The sequence below is a fragment of the Hemicordylus capensis genome, chromosome 1 (assembly GCF_027244095.1).
Source record: "Hemicordylus capensis ecotype Gifberg chromosome 1, rHemCap1.1.pri, whole genome shotgun sequence".
Classification (NCBI taxonomy): Eukaryota; Metazoa; Chordata; class Lepidosauria; order Squamata; family Cordylidae; genus Hemicordylus; species Hemicordylus capensis.
In genome coordinates this window covers 66,451,340-66,474,186 of record NC_069657.1, presented here as the reverse complement: position 1 = coordinate 66,474,186, position 22,847 = coordinate 66,451,340, and the positions used below count along the sequence as shown (strand labels likewise).

The following is a 22,847-nucleotide window of genomic DNA, read 5'->3' as shown; positions in this document are numbered from 1 at the left end:
TCCATCCCCAGTCTGGCTGCTTTCCGTGGTGGTGCCAGTGCCAGTTGTGGATGGTGAAGCTGTCGTTGAATGCTGAAACTGCATGGCTGGTGGTGATTTTCCAAGTAGATAGTTAAAGGAGCAGGACACAGGGTGCTACCCTGATCTCATCATGTTAGGGGAAAGGAGGAGGGATGGGTGTGTCTGCCTTGTGCAAGCAAAGCCAGCAGTGTGTAGGAGGGGTGTGGTCATCAACCACATGCACATAAAGCAAGTGTTATGCGCACCCCAGGCCTCATGTCCATTTGAAATGCTTTAATTTTCATTTACTGATGCCAGGTTGAACACAGACATTGTTTGTACCACCAGCTGTGCAGAAGGTACTGAATACTGAATGTGCTGAAGGATTCGTGGACGATCTTGCTACTAGTAACCACAGCTCTGAAAGCTGGATTTGTAGAATCCCGAGTCCCACGTTAGTTACATTTATGTATTAGAGTCTTAACTTCGGGAAGAGAGTACAAATCTGTGTCATTGGTGTTTCTGATATGAACTGTTGTATCACTCCTCCAAAGTCCTGGCATATGTGCCTTATGTGGGAAAACAACCTAGTTGTGAACTTATGCTCCTCCCCTTATCCTACAAATCCCTGATTTGAAGTAGTAATGATGGCCAAAGGGCCAAGAAAGGAAAGCAATGGTTGTTTGACTTGTTTTGTAGATAAGTTAGGATTTTTCTTTGATTGCCAGGAGAGTTCGAATCCCCATTCAACCATAAAACTCACTGGGTGACTCTGGGCCAGTCATGTATCTCTCAGCCTAACCTACCTCATAGGGTTGTTGTGAGGATAAAATAACCATGTACACTGTTCTGAGCTCCTTGGAGGAAGAGTGGGATATAAAGGTTAAAGATAAAATAAAATAAAAATAAAATAAAAGACATCCCTGGTCTGATTCCTTGTGTCTCCTCACACACCCACTGGCCAAGCCCTCCCTGGTTTTGATAGCCCAAGGGTGCATTGGCACATCAGAGGGATCTCTTGGGCTATGATTCAATAGCACACTGGTACATTGGTGAAGTCTCTCGAACCAAAAGGTCCTGCAACGCATAACACAAGCGACACGGAATACAGGTGGGACTTAGGTGTGGATGGAAACCTGCATGAAAATAAAGCTGCACACAAGCCCTCATTCTTATTATGGGAGGATGGGGGCACTGAGGGCGACTGATATGTGTGTGGTCAGAAATGTGTTTATGTGTTCAATTATTTGTATTAGTAGGGCTTCATGAGTTTGTGCACAAAGCACCACAGTGATGAGTTTCTGGAGACCTCTCCTGATGTCTCCATCTTGTCCTCCCATCCTTTTTCTTTTTTTCTTTTTGCCGAGGAACACACGAGGTCCAAAACACACAGGGGAAAGCAGGCTTTCCCCCATGTGATTATGTCCCTTTAAATTCCTGTACTCTAGAGATGTGGCAACCCAGTTGCCAAACAGAAGCAGGAGTAAGGAGATGGCAGAGGTCAGAGCACCAGCTCCAAAAGGAAGCCAGCAAGAAACACGGCCACCCTAGAACTGACATATTTCTGTGCTGCTCTGAGCCAACCTCTCTATGGTTGCAGGAGGAGCTTGTGCACAAAACCCAGATTATAGAAGCAGCAGAAATCAGATGACACAATTGTGCCCTGGAACCTCAGGTTTCAGCAGCGAATCTCACTACAAACCAAGGGCTCAAATTCAGGTTTGGAAGCAAAAATGGAGCTGTGGATGGGTGACAAAACTTCATCTCCATGCATTTGGACGATCACTCACTCCAACCTCTGGCACATTAACCTCTGATTTAGCGTTATGTCTAAATGGGGCCATAGTAAAAGTGGAATACCACTATGTATATGTCCATACATGGGGTGGAGTGTTGGTCTAACCCTTGCTAACTGGGCAAAGAAGCACACTTTTCAACATGGTGATTATCTTTATTTAGCAGGGAGAGAGTAACTGGCCCTATCCAACCACAGCACAGTATCTCCAGTTGCTGGTGTCTATCATATGTTTCTTTTTAGATTGTGAGCCCTTCAGGGACAGGGATCCATCTTATTTATTTGTTATTTCTCTATGTAAACCACTTAGGAAACTTTTGTTGAAAAACAGTATATAAATATTTGTTGTTGTTGTTTTGTGGTAACAAGCATAAATTGTCCCCTTTGCTAATATATTTGAATGGGAGACTACATATATGAGCACTGTAAAGAGATTCCCCTTAGAGCAAGGGTGGAGAACCTTGGCCCTCCAGCTGTTTTTGAACTACAACTCCCAGCTCGGGATGATGGGAGTTGTAGTTCAAAAACAGCTGGAGGGCCAAGGTTCCCCACCCCTGCCTTAGAGGACGGGACTGCTCTGGGAAGAGCAATTAAATGCTTGCATGCAAAAGGTTTCAAGTTCCCTCCTGGCATCTCCAAGATAGGTCTGAGAAACTCCTGCCTGCAACCTTAGATAAGTTGCTGCCAGTCTCTATAGATATGACTGAGCTAGATGGACCAGTAGTCTGACTCAGTATATGGCAGCTTCCTATATTCTTATGAGTAAAGCCGAATGTCCTCATGTGCCCTCTACATGCCCACACAGGTGTCAGAGATCTGTAACTGAAAGCTCACTGTGAAGCTACAGTCTGCCGCTGATGACAAAGGATAACTAGTTGCCTGTTTTCAGCCCAGAGAACATGAAAAGAAAGATACCATGTTGGTGTATTTGAAACATGAGCAAGGAAGGCACAAACAGAAGCACCCTAAACTCTAGTTTAGATAGAATTTAATCACTCCAAATTGATCCTACATGTGGAATAAAATTAAACCTTGCTCCTACCATGTGTATGGAACCTTATTTTAAATAGGAAGCTTAAAACAAAATGCATTATTGAGATAGAGTCTATAGGCATGCCTCCTCTAAGCTATGCTCCCTTTTATACCTTGACGGAAAACTGCATGTCCCCCCACGGTATTTGGTGAATGAAATTGAACAGAAAAGCAGAAGCAACAGGGCTTTTTCACTTGCACAAACAAGAAAGTTGAAGAAGTGGCATTGCTCACTGTAGATGTGTCTGCCTTTCTTTTAACCACCATCCAGGAGATTGGTTCACCAGATATTGTTCCTACAGTGCACTGCAAGAACAGTGTACACTATTCACATCAATGAGGCTTGGGTGTGAGGGGACCTGCTTAGCCCCTCCCACACACACCATCTTAACTTAGTAAATTCACGTTTCTAGTATTTTTTTTACAAAAATAGGTGTTAGCAAGCATATACCATACACTTCTTCTCCCTGCCCCACATTAGACATGCTGCTTATCTCTGATTGAACCAACAACACCAATCCCCCCTTTACAAGTTGCAAAGAATATCCTTCATATAGGAAATGAAGGAATGTGCATTTAAGGTTACATCATCCTGCTTCCTGTTTGCTTTCTTCTTTGTGAGGTGATAGTATGGGATGGCACAGAGAGACAAAGAAGGTGTTCACATGCATATACATTCACCAATGTACACAAAATGTTACAGGGTTAGGACATCACTATAATAAAGAGCAAAATGATGGAACTGAATTAGAGACTGCAGTTAATGCAAATAATGTAGCAGCCTTGCTAAGGTGGGTGCCATGTGTTCAGAAGTGTCTCAAGATACATTCACAGCATCAGTGGAGTCAACATACACATTGTCTTCTCTTTATCCTCTTCTTTCTACTTCATGTTTTCTCTCCCTAGTCCATTACCCTTTTAAGTTCCTCTTCTTTCTAACTCTAGGCTGTGGCTCTGTTTTCCAGCAAAACAATGTTGCTCTTGCTCAAGCTTCCTTCCTTTCAATCTTAATTGCACCATGTATTAAATATATTAGAACCAATTACATTCTGCAGTGGGCACATCTATAATTGTCTATTGTGTCCATTGTAACATTGTCTGTAGCAAACAACTCCATATTTAGAACTCATTGATGTCCCTCCAGTTACAATGGATATTGATCATCCTGGAAGTCAGTGGCATAGCTTGCAGTGAAAGATGGAAGCCAGAGGTGCAGGAACTCCAGCACACAGGTGAGTTAGTGAGAAACTGAACCTAGGGACAAGGTTACAGGTATAAGTGACAATTTGCACACCAAATGGCAGTGCAACTCCATATGCATACTATTGTACTGACATCTAAGTTCACACTTGCACATAATGTATGTCGTTTGCTGTGGTTCTCTTTGGCGCTTGTCCCCTGCTATACTTCTAGCAGGTCCAGGCATTTGCTGTCAAGGAGCCAATGACAACAAAAGCCTGGTGTGTCCTCAATGATGTACCCTAGTCCAAGTCTATGGATATACAGCGGCACTCTTTAACCCGTGTGATCCTCTTTTTCTTCCTTGGGGGCTGAAGCTCTGGGCAGTTCAGTGTGACTGACATGGTGGTGAACTTCTTTGGTTTGCAAAAGGAGCAGGATTGAAAGGAACCTTCCTCTTTGCGGACATGCCTTGGAATGTAAAAGGAATTGCACTGACCATAACAGAATCGGTTAATGATGGTGTGACTGGTGCAGCCTTCCTCGTGGATGGTTTGCTTGAGTGGCTGCGTTTTGCACCAGTCTCTTTTCAGATATTTTCGCTCTGTGACATGCAAAGCCTCTTGGCTTGACTCCAACACCTCTTCAGCAGATGGAGTTTTGACTTTCTCCCTGCCACTGGATCTAGAGCCTGGCTTTGGTGGCGGTGGCGGCTGCTGCGTCTGTTCTGAATCATTGGGCTGATCTTTGTCAGGTGGAGGAATGGCTCCTTGTGATCCACTATTCCTCTTTTGCCCCTCGGCTGTGGGAAGCAGAAGGCCAAACAGAAGAAGCAGTACACCAACAGTGGAAACTGTACGAGCCATCCTAGGAAATGTGAAAGAAAACACTGTCAGTTTTGCATAAGGAGTATTTGCATATTGTATACATACACAAGCGTCTTTATGTACATGTACATGTTTTCCTGTGAATTAAAATGAACTCATATGCAGTCAGCGTCAGCACAAGGAGCAGACCCCTCAAAAATGCAGAGTACAAATTGTTTATATGGTTGTACATAATGTGTGAATAACTACACATCAGATTGTAGACACAGTGAATGCAATATGCGGATACTGAATAGGGCTAACAGTATCCACCAAAAATTTAAAAATCAAAAGCTGAAAGTTAAAAAATTTCCTCAGTATGGATCACATAATTCCTACTCAGAAGCTAAAATACGATCTGGACAAAGTGCAACAGATTGAGGTGATGGAATGGAATGCACCGCTTGAGGTTACAGGTGGGTAATCCCATTTTGGAATGGTCTCCTCTATGAATAAAGCTTCCAAGACGTTACATCAGGGAGTTACATCAGGGAACGCCACCTAATGGCACAGTGGGGAAATGACTTGATTAGCAAACCAGAGGTTGCTAGTTCAAATACTTGCTGGTATGTTTCCCAGACTATGGGAAACACCTATATCGGGCAGTAGCAATATAGGAAGATGCTGAAAGGCATCATCTCATACTGTGCAGATGGAAATGGTAAACCCCTCCTGTATTCTACCAAAGACAACCACAGGGCTCTCTAGGAGTCAACACCGACTCGACAGCCCATTTTACCTTTACATCAGGGAGGGAGCTTCTAGCCAAGCCTACTTCCTGTTGTGCCAGTTTTCCACTTGATGTTCTTTTTTAAAAAGCAAAGGAGCATCAAAAATATATTATCTCTCAGTAATCTGAACCATCCCACACACTACCATCCACATGGCCATCTCATTCTGTTGTATGTATAGATCATATCTCATTAATTTGGAGGAAACTAGAATTGGGATAGCACAATTGCCCTTCCCTTTAACTCAATAGACCCAATTCCCTTCGATTGGCAGGTTTACAATGATGGAATTACCTGGGTGGATTTTAAGCGTGTAGGGATTCAGGTTGAGAGAAAAAGAGGAACGCTTCCTACATACCAGGAACACTACTTAACCCAAGTGGAAAACTAGCACCACACATACCCATTACAACCAATGGGCAACCAAGATGATCAGGGGCCTAGAGCACCTTTCTTATGAGGCAAGACTAGAACACCTGGGGCTTTTTAGTTTAGAAAAAAGACGACTGCGGGGAGACATGATAGAGGTCTATAAAATCATGCATGGCGTGGAGAAAGAGAGAGATTCTTTTCCCTCTCACACAACACTAGAACCAGGGGTCACTCCATGAAATTGATTGCCAGGAGGTCTAGGACCAACAAACGGAAGTACTTTTTCACACAACGCGTGATCCACTTGTGGAACTCTCTGCCACAGGATGTGGTGACAGCCAACAACCTGGATGGCTTTAAGAGGGGTTTGGATGACTTCATGGAGGAGAGGTCTATCAATGGCTACTAGTCGGAGGGCGGTGGGCCACCTCCATCCTCAAGGGCAGGGTGCCTCTGAGTACCAGTTGCAGGGGAGTAACGGCAGGAGAGAGGGCATGCCCTCAACTCCTGTCTGTGGCTTCCAGTGTCATCTGGTGGGCCACTGTGCGAAACAGGATGCTGGACTAGATGGGCCTTGGGCCTGATCCAGCAGGGCTGTTCTTATGTTCTTATTACAAATAACAGTCTAAACCAGAGAAAGTCAAGTCACAGTCAACTCCCCCCCAAATAAATGATAGAACACAGCATTGAATTACTGGTTCCTTAGAGAATATTGCTCTATGATGCAATTTAGAGACTGCCTTGGATGTTTTGAATGCTTTATACCTTAGGAAACATGTATTCATATAAAAGTGTTCTTGTTTATAGTACGTTTGTTGGGATAGTTCATTCTGAATGATTGTTTCGGAATTAACAATTGCTTAGGCAATTCCTAAAGATTACACGCAAAACTTGCCATAGTAGTCCCAAACACATCATTTTAACTCAGCATTTAAGTTTCAGATTAAAGCCCAACACACAGCAAAATGCCGAGTAATTGGGTGGATGGTTACAGTGTATGATGGCTTCTGTGTTGGTAGTTTCTACAAAAGGCAAATCACTGATTAGATAGAGAATAAAATGCATGTTAAGAAGTTCCAGCAAGAATTGTTTAGTTAGTGCTTATCTGGTCATTCTACTAGAAATACATTTCTTAATGTGATGATTACTGCTTCCATGCCATGATAAAGCCCACTCCTACAAACAATGGCTGACATGATGAGAAAAATTACTCAAAAACTGAAATTAAAAGGACAACTTGGCCATTGCCTAACTGGTCCTTTTAATTTCAACGGGACTACTTTGAATAACCTTTCTCATCATGTCAGCCAATTACTACTAATTTTGGCTCTTTATTACAATGGGACAACATGACTTTAGTGGCAACTGAACTGAATATAAGAAAAATCCCAGTAAGATTGCTTAACAGCAAAAAGTCACTTCTGCAGTATTCCCTGATCCATGCTCAAAGATATTCCATTAATCACCCAACCATATTTTTTAATATGGAGAACATTTTATACACTACAGCTGTGGGAGACTGTCCATTTGGTGGGGGCGGGGGAGAGATATCAAGTCTTCAGTCCACCAATCACAGACAAATACAGGCAAGTCTGCATGAACAAATGAGCTATACCACTTCTTCCCAAACTCCAGATGTATTCATGGAGGCTGAAGCATCTCTGTGCATTTCACTGCAATGGCTTTAAAAGTGTGCCGTCGAGTTGGTGTCGACTCCTGGCAACCACAGAGCCCTGTGGTTGTCTTTGGTAGACTACAGGAGGGGTTTACCATTGCCTCCTCCTACACAGCATGAGATGATGCATCTTCCTATATCACTGCTGCCTGATATAGGTGTTTCTCATAATCTGGGAAACATACCAGAGGGGATTCGAACCAGCAACCTCTGATTTGGTAGTCAAGCCATTTCCCTGCTGTGCCATTAGGTGGCTTTGCCTCCTTCCAATTGGCCTTCTGCAAGGACAGATAGTTCTGCCTTGTCTCTGAATTGGGTGGGATTACATTAGGGGTGAAGGTCCATTCTTATTCAATGCATGGATATTGGAGTGAGGGTTATTCTTACTCATACTTCAAAAATATAATTTCTTGGGAGTAAGATAGAAGTATACCTCCAATTTTAATTCAGAAAAGAGTGAACTTCAGTTATCAGAAATTTAGGAAACAATGACATAAGCTAGTTCAGAAACTTCCTGTATTACACTGTACCTAATTTAAAATAAAGAAAAATTTTAACTGTATGTTAAAGCACCAAATTAGCAATATAAGACATGCCTGTAAAAAAGCATCCCAAGAAACTTCTGAGGGCTGAAAAGGAAGGGTATAAAAACTGCTGGTTTGGTTCCCAGGTAGAGTTTTTTTAGTTGTTCAGTTTCCTTTCCATTTTTTTTCCGTTGTTCATACTCCTCCACCCTGTTTCAAGGTGTTATAATTTATATTCTAGCTTCAAAGCAAAGTATGACATATTCTCACATGCACGTGAAATTCATGATGTGGATGCACCATCTTTGATGGAAAGAAGAATGATGATAAAGCTGTGATTTGGGCAAATATATCCTTAAGGTAATTCTTATAGCTTGAATTTACTAAACAAAGGTTCAGATTTCTATTCAATTTTATCTTAACATTTTTATGTATACTATTTGGTTTAGAGAATTTACCCTTGTAAGGCACAAAAGTACTGAATTGGGCAAGTGATACTTATTGCCCTAGTCAAGAAATTATTGTCAAAATGAGACATGACAAGATTGGTTTTGATTGCACAGTACTTAAGTAGCCAAATTTGCTTCCATTCTGAAAACAAAGTTAGACTCAATTTGAGGGGTGGAGGAACAAAGGCATGTCATAGAGGAATGCATAAACATTAATGCCATGTAGTTTAAGATGCATTTGTACTGTGATCATTCCCAGCAGCACTCAATTCTTGGGAAATATAGTACAGTAGCTGCTATATAGATCACAGTCAAATGCCACTTTCACATTAACATTTGCTATCAGCTGGATGCATTGAACACACACACACCTTTATTTTTAAAGGAGTTAGAGTGCTCTCTTTCTAGCGCTGGCTCTGCCAACCAAAAATGAATGCACTTTGTTCTGTAGGTTATTATTGGTATCAATATTTTATTATAATTATTATTGGTATTCCTACTTATTACAAACAACATGGCTTCAGCTAGGGATGTGCAGACCGGTCTGGCGGTCCAGTCTGGGGTTGAACCGAAACACGCACACACACACACACACCCCGTTCTGTCGGACTGCAACTTGACTGCTGGGTCTGGTCCGGCCGGTCCGCAAATTTTTTTAAAAAATTAAAAGTAGATAATAAGTATCTTAAGCCCCTTTGAGGGGCTTGCTGAAGCTTCAGGGAGGGGCTGTCTGCGTGAGGCCTCCGTAAGAGCGCGTGGCCGCCATTTTGCCTCGCAGAGGGCATTGGCACATGCGCGGCTGCCACGGCCTCACAGAGTGCATTGTCACATGTGCAGTGGCCGTGCGCTCTTATGGAGGCCCGAAAGGGCCGAAAATGCTCAAGCTACCTGGCCGCGGTGGTGATGAGGAAGGCTGGTGGGGGGAGAGGGAAGCCGCGCGGACACCCCCCGTGGCTTCAGCAAGCCCCCAGAAGGGGCTAAAGGTACTTATTATCTATCTATCTATCTATCTATCTATCTATCTATATATTAAAAATTGTGGACTGGTCCGGGGGGGGTCGATGGGGGGCCGGGCCGAACTGGCCTGGTTCCATTCTAGGCCGGTCTGGCCTCGAACCAAACCGGGCCAGACGGTTCTATGCACACCCCTAGCTTCAGCCATTATTTCCTATAGATCTGCAGTCTGATGAGGGTTTTAAAAGGAGATCTTCATACAGAGAGTTAGCCCCTGCTCATGGAGCAAAGAGATACCTTTTAAAGTGGCAATTCTCTTCTATTTAGCAGGGGGAGAACAAGTATCCATCCCCAGCACAGCATCCCTCCAGTTGCTGTTGCTGGTATCTGCCTCGTTTCTTTTTCAATTGTGGGCCATCTTATTTATGTATTACTTATTATTCTGTGTAAACTGCTTTGAGAACTGTGGTTAAAGAATGGTATATAAGAAGTAGAAGAAGTAGTAGTAGAAGTAGTAAAAGTGCTCAGGCTTCAGAGAAGGAGTGGTCTAGGTCAGTACTGAGCTCTTTGGAAAAAAACTACACCAAAATATTTTCTATCAGAAAAGAAGTGATATCAGGGGTGTCGCTATAACTGAATGAATGGGTTCAAAGAACCCGGGCCCCCAGCTCCAAAGGGACCCCCAGCTCCACCCCTCCCTATTTTCTTCATTATCTCTCTCATTCTGAGGGGCCACCAAAGAGAGGGGTGAACACGGGCCCCCTCTCCCCTAGCTATGCCCCTGGGTGATATTATGCAGGCAAAACTGTATACCTTTACATACCTTGCTGCTCTGTTGTCTATCTGGAGCAGTGGTTACAAACCACACAGGATCACAAGCCAAGGCATATGTGTCCAAGCAGTTTCTACAAGAAATACCTTGCCCCAAAGCACAATTGGCTTTAGTACAGGCAATATGAATTTCCATTTCAGGATGAATGCGAATAGGCGACCTGTACATCCAAGGCTTCCAAAGTACATCCAAGTTTGCCAAGGCTTGATCACTTAGGTCCGAGATCCCTTGCAGATGAACAGTTCAGGCCGAACAGGCCATCATCGCTTTACTTCAAAGTAAATGTGGTCAGAGTTCATCTTTGAGTTTTTGCTTTGGAAGTGTATGCTATCTCAAGAAATCCTCATCTTCAGTGCCATTTCTCCAAAGCAAAGAGTTTTCGGAAACTAATTTTCAGTCCTAATTAAGAATGTTTTCTTGTAAATGCCATTTTGCAGTTGCAGGCTAGTTATGTTTTCAAGAACCAGATAATATTGTGATTATAGAACTTTGTTACAAACATGAAACTAAGGTGCTATTCACATCACTTTGAGCACTAACACACCAAACCAGTTCCAGGACTGAGCCCTGGTCTTAGGTTTAAAGTCCACCATGAAGCAGTCAAAAGCCAGTTGAGGTAGGGAAGGGTGAAGAAGGTGAGCCTTTGGAGCAAAAGGGGCCATGTATCACTGGGTCCATCTAGTTCACTTATGTTTCCACCAATAGCTAGCTAGAAGATCCTGGAGAATGCACAACGTGATGACTGAAGAAGAATAGATCACTCCTGAATATTCAGGTTACATATCATCCATGATTAAGTCTAATCTTTTAAACAGCCATCTGAACAACCAGCCAATACTACAGATGGCCCAATATTACTCAGGGTGACAACTTTCCAAACATAAGAACAGCCCTGCTGGATCAGGCCCCAGGCCTATCTAGTCCAGCATCCTGTTTCACACAGTGGCCCACCAGATGCCTCTAGGGAGCCCAGAGGCAATGGCATGCCTTGCCACTAGTATTGAGAGGCATTTTGTCTCTGAGGCTGGAGGTAGCCTATAGCCACTAAACTAGGAGCCATTGATAGACCGGTCCTCCATTAATTTGTCTAAGCGCCTTTTAAAGCCATCCAAACTTGTGGCCATCACCGCAGCCCATGGCAAAGAATTCCATAGTTTAATTATGCGCTGTGTGAAAAAAATACTTCCTCTTGTTGGCCCTAAACAACTGGGCAATTTCAAAATGTGTGGGTGGGTACCAGAATAGTGATCTGCAAGGTTGGGCCAAAACAAAATTATTAGTTTCACATATCCATCAATGAGCTCCAAGCTAACTTGTGGCAATCAATTCCATATATTATGCATCAAATGGAAGAAGTACTTTTGTCTGAATTGATTGATTGCAAAGCCAATCTCCTTGGACAACTCATGTTCAAGTGTCGAGAGAGAAAAAATTGTCTCCAAACAATTTGAAATATAGGCTTCTATCTTGTTTATTCCTGTTAATTGCCTTTCTTCTAAAAGAACCTCAACTTTGCTTATAGGGTAAGATGCAGATAATTTTTATTGCTCCTTTCTGTATCTTCTCTAGTTCAACAATAACCTTTTTGAGACAGGGAGACCAAAACCAAATTCCAAATGTAGGTACATCAGAGATTTACACAGTGGCATTGCAACACTTGCCGATTTACATTCAACCACTTTAATAATTTCCAAAATTGGATATGTATTTTCTGCTGTTGCAACACATACAACGAGCAGTAAGCTTTTCAAGATCTTTCCTGGGTGGTTATTATAGCCAATTCTGATCTTATCGCCATATGTGAAATTAGTGTTTGTGCCAATTTTGCACTTACTTTGATCTAATCTGCCATTCTGTTGTCTGCCTACCCCCACATGTTGGAGCCTGCTTGGGATTTTGCCACTCTTAATGTGATGTAATTTGAAAGCTTGCCTCAACGGTCATCTGGAGCCCAATGAGGCAAGGATCAGTGGAGTGGTAGCAGCAGAGCAATAAGTAGCCATTCATAGGGAGTATTTACATTATATTGTACTTCACTGAAGGTATCTAAGGAAGGTATCTAAGCAATGGAGAAATAGCAAGAGAAAGGGCATGCCCTCAACTCCTGCCTGTAGTCTTCCAGCAACATCTGGTGGGCCACTGTCTGAAACAGGATGCTGGACTAGATGGGCCTTGGGCCTGATCCAGCAGGGCTGTTCTTATGTTCTTAAGAAACAATAAACTAATGTAAACACTCTCTCTCAGTCATCATCCAGCTCCCCTCAGAAAGGACAAGAGCCCTATCTGGGCATTATATCAGATGTGCATACAGGTGTCTGTACACATGTCCAAGCTTTTGTGTGAATGCCTGTACCTATGTTCAGTTTCAGAGTGAATCTAGGTACAGGGCACCTGAAATTCAGGGTACAGATAGGAAGTATACTACTCTATGTGCATAGAATATAATGTGTGAATAACTGTATGTGTCTACAGATTTGTATGTAACCCCTGCTAACTGGGCAAAGAGGCACCTTTTTAATATGGCGATTCTTTATTTAGCAGGGGGAGAGTAACTGGCCCTCTTGTGTTTCTTTTTAGATTGTGAGCCCCCTTTGGGGACAGGGATCCATCTTATTTACGTATTTATTATTTCTCTATGTAAACTGCCTTGGAAACTTTTATTGAAAGCGGTATATAAATATTTGTTGTGGTCAGCCACAAAGACACCCAAATGCCTTTGGTTTCCATATAATCTTCTACAATGTAAAATGTATGTTCAAGATTGTGTGTTAATGATGTCAATGCCGACAGAACACGGAGCAGAACTTGGTACATTAACTAACAGATCCCCTGCTAACTGAGCAAAGAGGCGCCTTTTAAAAGTGGTGATTCTCTTTACTGAGCAGGGGGAGAGAAACTGGCCCTATCCATCCCCAGCACAGCCTCCCTCCAGTGGCTGTTGCTGGTGTCTATCTTATGTTTCTTTTTTAGATTGTGAACCGTTTAGGTGAGCTGGTTTGAGAACTTCTGTTGAAAAAGGTAAAGTGTGCCTTCAAGTTGATTTAGACTCCTGGTGCCCACAGAGCCCTGTGGTTTTCTTTGGTAGAAAACAGGAGGGGTTTACCATTGCCTCCTCCCATGCAGTATGAAATGATGCCTTTCAGCATCTTCTCATATCGCTGCTGCCTGATAAAGTAGTATAAAAATGTTCGTCATAGTCATAACTACCCTGTTCATACCCCACATAGAATTGCCCCCCAGTGGTCGTTGCTGTTGTATCTCGTGTTTCTTATTAGGTTGTGAGCACCCTGGCACAGGCAATCAATGGGGTCGTGCACATGACCAGAATTGCTGCCCGAGGGGGAAGTCTACGACTGCGTGCAGTACGAGCATACACACTACCCTAGCACCAGGGGGTGCCCTAAACCCTGACGAAATAAATAAATAAATAAAATAGAATAAATAAATGAAGGGCAGGGTAAAAAGTCAGGTCAGGTGGGACTTGTTCCTGCCCTAGCCTGGATTAGGCTCCTTGTGAGAATAGCCTTGTTTTCTTATTCCTTTTGCTATATAAATTGGTTTGAGTTTAGTTGTTGTTTTTTAAAGCCATATGTAGTGGTCAGAGTGTTGGGCTAGGACCAGGGAGACCTGAATTCAAATCCCCATTCAGCCATGAAACTCACTTGGTTACTCTGGGCCGGTCACTTATCTCTCAGCCTAACCTACCTTGCAGGGTTGTTGTGAGGATAAATATAGGTCATGTACACTGCTCTGGACTTCTTGGAGGAAGAGGAGGATATAAATATAAATATCCTAAATTACAACAACTGAAAGAGAAGTAGTTTCAAGTAAGAAAGCATTAATATTGCAGTCTAAGTAAAGCAGCATCAAAATACTTGGGCCTCAGTGGGCCATGAATCAGTTGTGCCATATATCTGGAATGACTCCCCTATCAACACCCACTTTGCTCCATCCATCATCATGTTCAATAAAAGATCCCCTTTTACTCAAGTGTTCCCCATATAATCAGCTTTCTCTGATCCTTCCATAAACTTTTCCTTGTGTTTCATGTCCTTTTAAAACTGTGTAAGCCTGCAAGTAAATGGAGTGTTCATTTTTAATCTTTGTAATGCTCAGAGACTCTGTTTAGAGGCTTACAAATATTGATTACACTGCAAGGATAAGATGGAAAGGAAGGGGGGAAAGACCGTGATTTGAACAGACAGTGATCTGAAGATTCAGGTTTACCACTAGATTCAGATTCAGTCGAAGTGGGTGGTTGCTCCAGGGACAGAGGACTGTAAGCCAGTCAGAGATCTTATCAACTAGAGAACAACTTTTGTTAAAAAATAAAAAGACCCATAAGCTTCACTGAAGTTTGCAAATCAGTTCTTTAGAACTGCAGGCTGGTGACTGAGGTATGGGCTTTTGTAGCATTCACAAAATTTCGATGTTAGTGTTTCCTTAAGGAAAACTCCTTAAGGAAACACTAACGAGTAAACAACACCTTCTCTGCAGGTGGAATTCTCCTTGTGGAATCTCTTCTTCAGGATAGCCATTCCCTTTGCCCCTGCCATATTTTAAATGATTGCTAAAGACAATTTTGTTTAGACAAGCTTTCCCCACCACTGGGCTTTTCCTCTCTAAGGTTTTGATTTGCTGTTTTATTGTTTTTAACTATATTGCTTGTTTACATTTTAAGGTACCCGGACTGCAGTGAAGGGTGGAGTTAAAGTTCTTTAAAAAAAACAAAAAACAATCTTGTGATCAAAGCCTAAAGGGGCAGCCTACCAGGGTTGGTAGGCTGCCCCTACCTCCCCCACCCCAATTTCTGGGTCAGAAATCCAGCATGTGGGACACAACCCGCTCACCCATACACGCACTTTGCCCCTTCTGTGCTGTGCCCACCCTCCTCATCCCCCCCCCCCATGCCACCACTGGCAGGCTAGAATCCATGCCAGGTACTGTAGGAAGCACATACATTCTGCTGCCCTTCACTCAGAGCAGCACTGAAAATGGGACCCATTAATCCAAGGGTGAAGTGGAGGTTCTGTTTCCACTAGTGAAACTGAGAGGCAGCAGTGATTCTGGAGTGCAGAAATGAAAGCTTAGACAGACAGATTACACAGATAGCTAAACTTTATTACAGTCGATGACCAGCAACACAACACACAGTATGCAGCAGACTATGAGTCACTATAAGCAGAGTGCATCCCACATGGACAGAAGATGTAATAAAATACAAAGATGCATACATGCCAATAGATTAGAAAAGCCAAGGTATGTATTGCAAGGTGGTGGAAGGCAGGCTGCGTCCCCTCACTACAGAATCCGGGCGTTTCCCCACGTGGAGATGAAACCGGGCCCAACCCAGACAATCTTAGATCATGAGACTGGTGGGAAATGAACTCACTACTTTGGGGAGAGTGTCCTTGTGAGGTCTCTCGCCTTCTGCCCGGCTGCATTAGAAACACGCCCCAGCAGAGCAACTCTGGAGGGGCTCCGGGACTCGTTTTCGAGGGTCGCCTGAACAGCGGCGGGTGATCCAATCGGGCGCTTCTCCCGCCACGTGCACTCTTCGCGGGCTCTTTGGAGCTCGCACCAGCCCCGCAGGCAGCCTGCTTTTACCGCCCCCGCCCTTCTCCGCGAAGCTCCGAGCTCACACCTACCCGGGCTCAGACGATGCGCCCCTGCACCGCACCGCCTCCACTTCCTTGGGACCCAGACTGGACGTGGCGGCGGCGGCTCTGGACTGGCCCTTAGTTTGGGCCTCTGCACACTCCGTCCCGCTTCCCACCGCCAAGGAGCGAGAGGGGGCTCTCTCCGTCCGCAAAGGACTTGCTCCTTAAGTCGCCCAGGCTGAATTTCACCCCCGGCCCCGCTACGCCGCCAGGCCGCAGCCGTTTGAGCGTAAGTTGCAGCTTGGCCAGCCGCGCTCCTCGCAATCTGTTGAGCGGTCTCGGTGCAGGGCAGCGAACTTTCACCTCCTCCGGGTCCAACCCAGACTGAGTCTTGGGCTGCCACCGTGGTGACTGGCGTGCTGTCCCTGCTGGCCTTGCCCCTTCCTAGTGACAACCATGCCCGGCCGGTCCCCTTTGTGACCCGAAGGAGTGGATGCATACTGGGCTGGAGCCGAGCCTTTGAATGGTCTGGCAATGTTAGAAGCTGGAGCCATAGGAATAAATGCTAATTGGGTCACAGGGCGCAAGAAACGCCTGGGATCATCTCCCACTGTTTCGACTACAATATGCGAATGTGGATGGGATGCGGGAGGAGTCGTGGGAAAGAGTCCTTCGCAAAACCAGGCTGTGCCGTCGCATTACAGGCGCAGAAAATAAGTGCAGGCGCAGCCCGATCCTTACTCGGAAGTAAATCCCACTCTGTTCCATCCTTTCCGTTCTGACCGGACTATTGGACTTTAGTCTTGGACAGAAGTTGGGAGTGAATCCCCCTGAACTCAGGAGGGCTTGCTTCCGAAAACGCACGCGCAGGCAGGCTTCCAGTGGTTAGTGCCACTTTCACACGCGACGTCGTTTTAGGATGTTTTGTCAAGCAATGCCGAATTTGTTTAGACTGGAATGCATCAAGCGTTAGCCTTGTTAGTGCAGGTAAGGAAGCCCATTTTTAATGGGACGTTCCAGCCAATAATTTCATTAGAATGAGGGATGCTGAAAAGACAAGACCTATTGAAGCAGCATCACTTGTGAGAAAATCGCCAAAGGGCAGCCTTGGGCTTGCCACAGGTAAAGCCAGACAGATCCTATTCTTCAAAATACAGATCAGAAATTTGCACTGCGAATAAAATGTACGTGAGTTGAGCGGCTAAATACCATAGTGGTATAGACAGAGACCTTTTCCGATGATAGATTAATTTGCCATTTCATAAAGGATTCCAAGAGATCCGGGATCGTCCGAGACTTACTCTAGTCAAATAAATCCAGAAATCTCTCTTCCTCTGGCGTGTGCCACACATGAATTCACTGATCAACAGTTCTACTCTGAAGTCGAATATTCCCTTGCGCAGAATAGAAGTTAGGGGTCATTCAGTGACGCGCATCAATTTGCGCAGAAATGAAGACAGGCAGCTATCTTCCCTCAGGCTTATGCCACGAGTAATTCCATCGATCCAATGGATCTATTCCAAAGTCAAGCCAAGCGCCTCTACACCCTATAGCCCAGGGCTGGACGCGTCTTCACTCCCACCCAGGTGTTCTACCCCAGTGCTGCAGTACCAAGTGGCTTGGTTGCTTCCCTTGGAGTCCCGATCCCGCCCTTGGCACCTCCTCACCTGTTGCGAACGTTGCTCCACAACTTCCCCTCTCGGCTGATGCACTTCACCACGCGGGGCAGTTGCTGTTTCTGCTACAGGAGCCCATCGGGGGAAAGGAAAGCTCGGCTCCTGCCTCCAAATTGAGAGCGCATCGCGCCTGGCTCCCATTTAAATGCCTGCCAGCTGAGAGCGGCTCTCCAGATCATTGGCCAGAGGAGGCCTCCCAATCCGCCCCCTAAACGCTTCCACCAGCCACCGCCAGGGAGAACTCGCAGTCCCCAAGATGCCCACGCTCTCGGCTGCTCCCGGAACCTCTCGTCGTCCAGGAGCTAGAGCTGGGCAAAGAAGCCGAGCGCCCACGTGGGCGAGGAGCGCCCCGAAAAATCTCAACTGCAAAAGAGATGGTAAAAGAGAGTGGCTGACCATGTAGCCCCAGGCCCCCGTCCTCCTTTTTCTCTTTCTCTTTGCAGCGCCGGTCCTCTGGCGGGTTGGTGGTGTTGGTGGGCCAGAGTTGTAAAAAGCTGAGCCACTCTTGTCAGTCAGGATAGCTGGCTCTAAGCAATGCTTATACCTTAAAGGTAAAGTAAAGTGTGTCGTCAAGTCGATTTCGACTCCTGGCGACCACAGAGGCTTGTGGTTTTCTTTGTTAGAATACAGGAGGGGTTTACCATTGCCTTCTCCCGCATAGTGTGAGATGATGCCTTTCAGCATCTTCCTATATCGCTGCTGCCGGATATAGTAGCAGACATTCGAACTGGCAACCTTCTGCTTGTTAGTCAAGCATTTCCTCACTTTACTAAATGATAATTTTGTAAGACTGCAAAAGTTGGTGAGCAGGGTTTTGTTCATTTTTTAAAAACCTTTTAAATCCATTTGGTGCAGGTGCATAATAAAAATTATTAAATATGATGATCACAAGAAAAACTAGTCCCCACACACTTTACAGTCCAGGCCCGGTTTTGATTGATTCCACATGTCAGAAGCAGAGAGAGAATGCCCTAGAGAATGGAGTGAGGTACTCCAGTCCCTCTGAGGCTGCAGGCGGTGCACACTTGCTTGGGAGTAGGTTCCATACTAAACACAGTGCAACTTACTTTCAAGTAAACACATAAAGGATCTAGTTGAATGAAATCATTTCATATCTGGAAACTTCCCTCTCTCCACAAGCCCAGGTTTTTAGCATTTCAACCACACAGAGATTGCAATCCCTAGTATGCCTAATCTAACTCTGGGATTAATCCACAAAGTGCAAACCACATTTACATTAGAGGAATCTTACTGAATTACCCAGAAGTTAGTGGATTGTTAATGTTAATCAGCATAAGCAGATATTCTGATCAACAAGAGACTAATTATGGCCCTGTAGTAGTACAGAAAAAGCTGTTATTGCCATTTGCATTAACTGACATTTGTCACTTTGTCTTGCTGGAGTTGCTTATGGTGGCAAAAGACAAGAACCTGACTGTTGAAATTTCTAAATGTTTTACTGTTGCTTGACCAACAGTTAAATACAACCAGAAGTTGTATGGGCTCTTCAATCGTCAGATTTCACTCTCTATCTTCTTCCCCATACTTTTTGAATATGCTGCGTGTCATCATATACTTCATTCATTCATTCATTCATATTTTTATACTGCCCTAAATAAAATCTCAGGGCAGTTTAAAATTTAAACCAAACACCAATTAAAACCAAAAAACCATGTAAAAACAAATTAAAATTACCATCACACTTTAAAACTTCAAAACATTGTAAACTAAAAGCCAGATAAAACAGGTGTGTTTTCAAAAGTCATTTAAAAACAACCAGAGATGGAGAGGGTTTGGTTTCATTTGGGAGGGTTCAGACATGCACCAAGGCCCTCAAGAATATCATACTTAGCATGTATATAGCACTTTTGATTGTTCAAGGTATATCACATCATGTAGTATCTTGTTGCAATCCTTACAACAACCCAGAAAAACAGTGGAGTATTATTATCCCTATATGGAAAATGTGGGGCTAAGAGCCCATGACTAAACTACCTAATGAGTTCATGGTAGAGGTGAGATTAGAACCGGAATTATAGTAGTGAGGCAAATAGTGAATGGAATTGTGCACTTTGATGCACAATCATGAGATTTTGCAGAAATGTTGTCAGGTATCTTATGATTTAAGAGAATAAGACTGAACACTCCCAAAAATCCAATATGGTGGCCAAAAACAAATATGGTATCATGGTGTAAATCATAAGCCCTGCTAACTTGGCAAAGAGGCACCTTTTAATGTGGTGATTCTCTTTATTTAGCAGGGAGAGAGTAACTAGCCCTATCCACCCCCAGCACAGTACCTCCAGTAACTGTTGCTATCTTATGTTTCTTTTAGATTGTGAGCCCTTTGGGGACAGGGATCCATCTTATTTATTATTTCTCTGTGTAAACCGCCCTGAGCCATTTTTGGAAGGATGGTATAGAAATTGAATAAATAAATTATTTATTTATTTGTTTACACAGTCAGACAGGTGTTATTGACTGGTTTGTTTTATCCAGACATCGAGTCCTCCCCAAGGACCTGGGATGGCTGAATTTTATTATCAATGTTGTTGCTGTTGTTATAGATATTGTTGCAGAATATAGGCTGTTCCCAGTAAAGTTGCTTTTTATAATTGGCTGATGGTGATTTCTGTGGCCCCTATGGTGTTGAGGTGCTCTTCAAGGTCTTTTGGAACTGCACCCAGGGCGCCAATTACCACTGGGGTTATTTTGGTCTTCTTCTGCCACAGCCTTTCAATTTCAGTTTGTAGATCTTTGTATTTTGTTATTTTTTCTATTTCTTTTGCTTCTATTCTGCTATCCCCTGGTATTGCTATGTCGGTTATTTTAATTTGTTTTTCTTTCTTCTTGACTACAGTTCTATCTGGTGTATTGTGTGGCAGATGTTTGTCTGTTTGTAGTTGGAAGTCCCATAGTTTTTTTGCATCTTCATTTCTACAACTTTTTCAATGTTATGGTCCCACCAATGTTTGGCTAGAGGTAGCTTGTATTTTTTGTAGATGTTCCAGTGTATCATCCCTGCTACCTTGTCATGCCTTTGTTTGTAGTCAGTCTGTGTGATCTTTTTAAAACAGCTGATTAGGTGGTCCACGGTTTCATCTCCTTCTTTACATACACTTGCTGTTTGTTGTTGATTTTTCGACTTTTGCTCTTATTGCATTTGTTCTTAGTGCCTGTTCTTGTGCAGCCAGTATTAAAGCCTCTGTTTCTTTCTTCAAGTTGCCATTCTTAAGCCATTGCCAGGTCTTGGTGATGACTGATTTTCCACTTATATTGTGCAAATATTGACCATGCAGTGGCTTATTTTTCCATATTTCTGCTCGGTTCTTGACTTGTTCTTTCTTATAGGCCTGCTTTGTTTCATTGGTGTTGAACAGTTTCTCGTTATTGACCATTTGAAGTGCATCTTCTTCACTGTCCTTGATATATTCTTCAAGGCCTCTCTTCTCCTCCTCTACTGTTTGATGGACTTACAGCATTCCTCTTCCACCTGAGCTGCGAGATAGCCTATCTACATCACTGCGGGGGTGCAGAGCATGATTGATGATCATGATTTTCCTGGTCTTACGATCTAGCGTCTCTGGCTCTGCCTGGGTCCAGTCTATTATTCCTGCAGTGTATCTGATAACAGGTATAGCCCAGGTGTTTATGGCTTGTATGGTGTTCCCGCCATTGAGTTTGGACTTTAGGATTTTTCTAACTCTCCTGATGTATTCACTTCCTTTTTTTTTTTTTAAACTTCAGTGTGTGCAATGTTATCAGCCTGGAGAATGCCCAAGTATTTGTAATGTTCTTTCTCTTCCAGGTTCTTGATGTTGCTTCCATTGGGCAGTTCTATTCCTTTGATTTTCTTAACCAGAAGGTTACAAGTTCGATCCTGACCAGGGGCTCAAGGTTGACTCAGCCTTCCATCCTTCCGAGGTCGGTAAAATGAGTACCCAGAAATGTTGGGGGCAATATGCTAAATCATTGTAAACCGCTTAGAGAGCTCCGGCTATAGAGCGGTATATAAATGTAAGTGCTATTGCTATTGCTATTATTATTCCTCTGTTCATTATTAATGCAGCACACTTTAGTCCAAACTCCATTGCTATATCGCTACTGAATATACGGACAGTGTTTAGCAGTTATTTGATTTCTGACTAGGACTTTCCATACAACTTCAGATTGTCCATGTACAGCAGAGAGTTTATTTTACTTGATGTTTTAGATGTTTGGTATCCGAGGCCTGTTTTGTTTAGTATTTGTGAAAGTGGGGTCATGGCGATTACAAACAACAGAGGGGATAGTGAGTCCCCTTGGAAAATGCCTCTTCTAATGCTAACCTGTCCAAGTGTCTCACCATTGATTGTTAACTGTGTACTCCACATGCTCATTGCTTTTTTAATAAATATCTGAATGTTTTTGCTGACACCAGTTGTTTCTAAACATTTTAGTATCCACGTGTGAGGCAATGAATCGAAGGCTTTCTTGTAGTCAGTCCATGCAACACTTAGATTGGTTTTTCTTCTCTTGCAATTTTCTAAAATCATTTTGTCAATCAGCAGCTGGTCTTTTGTGCCTCTGGTGTTTGGGCAATTTCCTTTCTGTTCAACTGGAAGCTGTTTGTTAGTTAATAAGTGTTGCATGACTTCATCTGCTATTATTCCAGTTAATAATTTGAACATGGCTGGCAGGCAGGTGATCGGTCTATAATTACTTGGAACTGCACCTTTTGCTGGGTCTTTCATGATGAGATGAGTTTTCCCAGTTGTTAGCCATTGTTCAATATCACCTCCTTGCAAAATGTGATTGAACTGTTTTGATAGTTGTTTATGAAGGCTTGTTAGGTGTTTAAGCCAAAAGCCATGCAGTTCATCGTTGCCTGGCGCAGTCCAATTTTTAATTTTCTTTGCTCTTTCACTTATTCATTCTGGTGTTATTATTAGAACTTGCATTTGTTGGTTACATTTTTCAACCTCTTTCACCCAGCCTGCTTTTTTATTATAATCTATAGGATTGTCCCACAATTTCCCCCAGAATTGCACTTTTTCTTCTTTATTTGGTGTTTCTACTTTTCTTGCAGTTTCTCCTTCTATGCTTTGGTAGAAACATCTCTGATTCGACTGGAATTGGAGATTCTGCCCGTGTTGTGTAGTTCTGGCTTCGTATCTGCTAAT

At 43.5% G+C, this 22,847-nt stretch overlaps 1 protein-coding gene and 1 long non-coding RNA gene across 4 annotated transcripts in view; one reads left to right on the top strand and one right to left on the bottom strand.

The window, feature by feature from the left end:
• Positions 1-2,766: 2,766 nt before the first annotated feature.
• Positions 2,767-17,806, bottom strand: GREM1 (gremlin 1, DAN family BMP antagonist). 3 transcript variants are annotated; one of them, XM_053272149.1, is made up of 2 exons: positions 17,677-17,806; positions 2,767-4,873 (listed from the first exon to the last, which is right to left on the bottom strand). In XM_053272149.1, exon 2 carries the CDS (start codon positions 4,870-4,872, stop codon positions 4,309-4,311), a length of 564 nt encoding a protein of 187 aa, XP_053128124.1. In that variant the 5' UTR covers position 4,873; positions 17,677-17,806; the 3' UTR covers positions 2,767-4,308. The 3 variants fall into 3 exon arrangements, with proteins under 3 accessions (XP_053128124.1, XP_053128134.1, XP_053128142.1); XM_053272159.1 differs by lacking the exon at positions 17,677-17,806 and adding an exon at positions 16,058-16,451; XM_053272167.1 differs by lacking the exon at positions 17,677-17,806 and adding an exon at positions 15,802-16,048.
• LOC128334825 (uncharacterized) overlaps positions 17,784-22,847 on the top strand; it is an 18,802-nt gene continuing 13,738 nt past the window's right edge. Inside the window, exon 1 of the long non-coding RNA XR_008311407.1 lies at positions 17,784-18,062. This is a non-coding gene — a long non-coding RNA (uncharacterized LOC128334825). The remainder of the gene's footprint in view (positions 18,063-22,847) is intronic.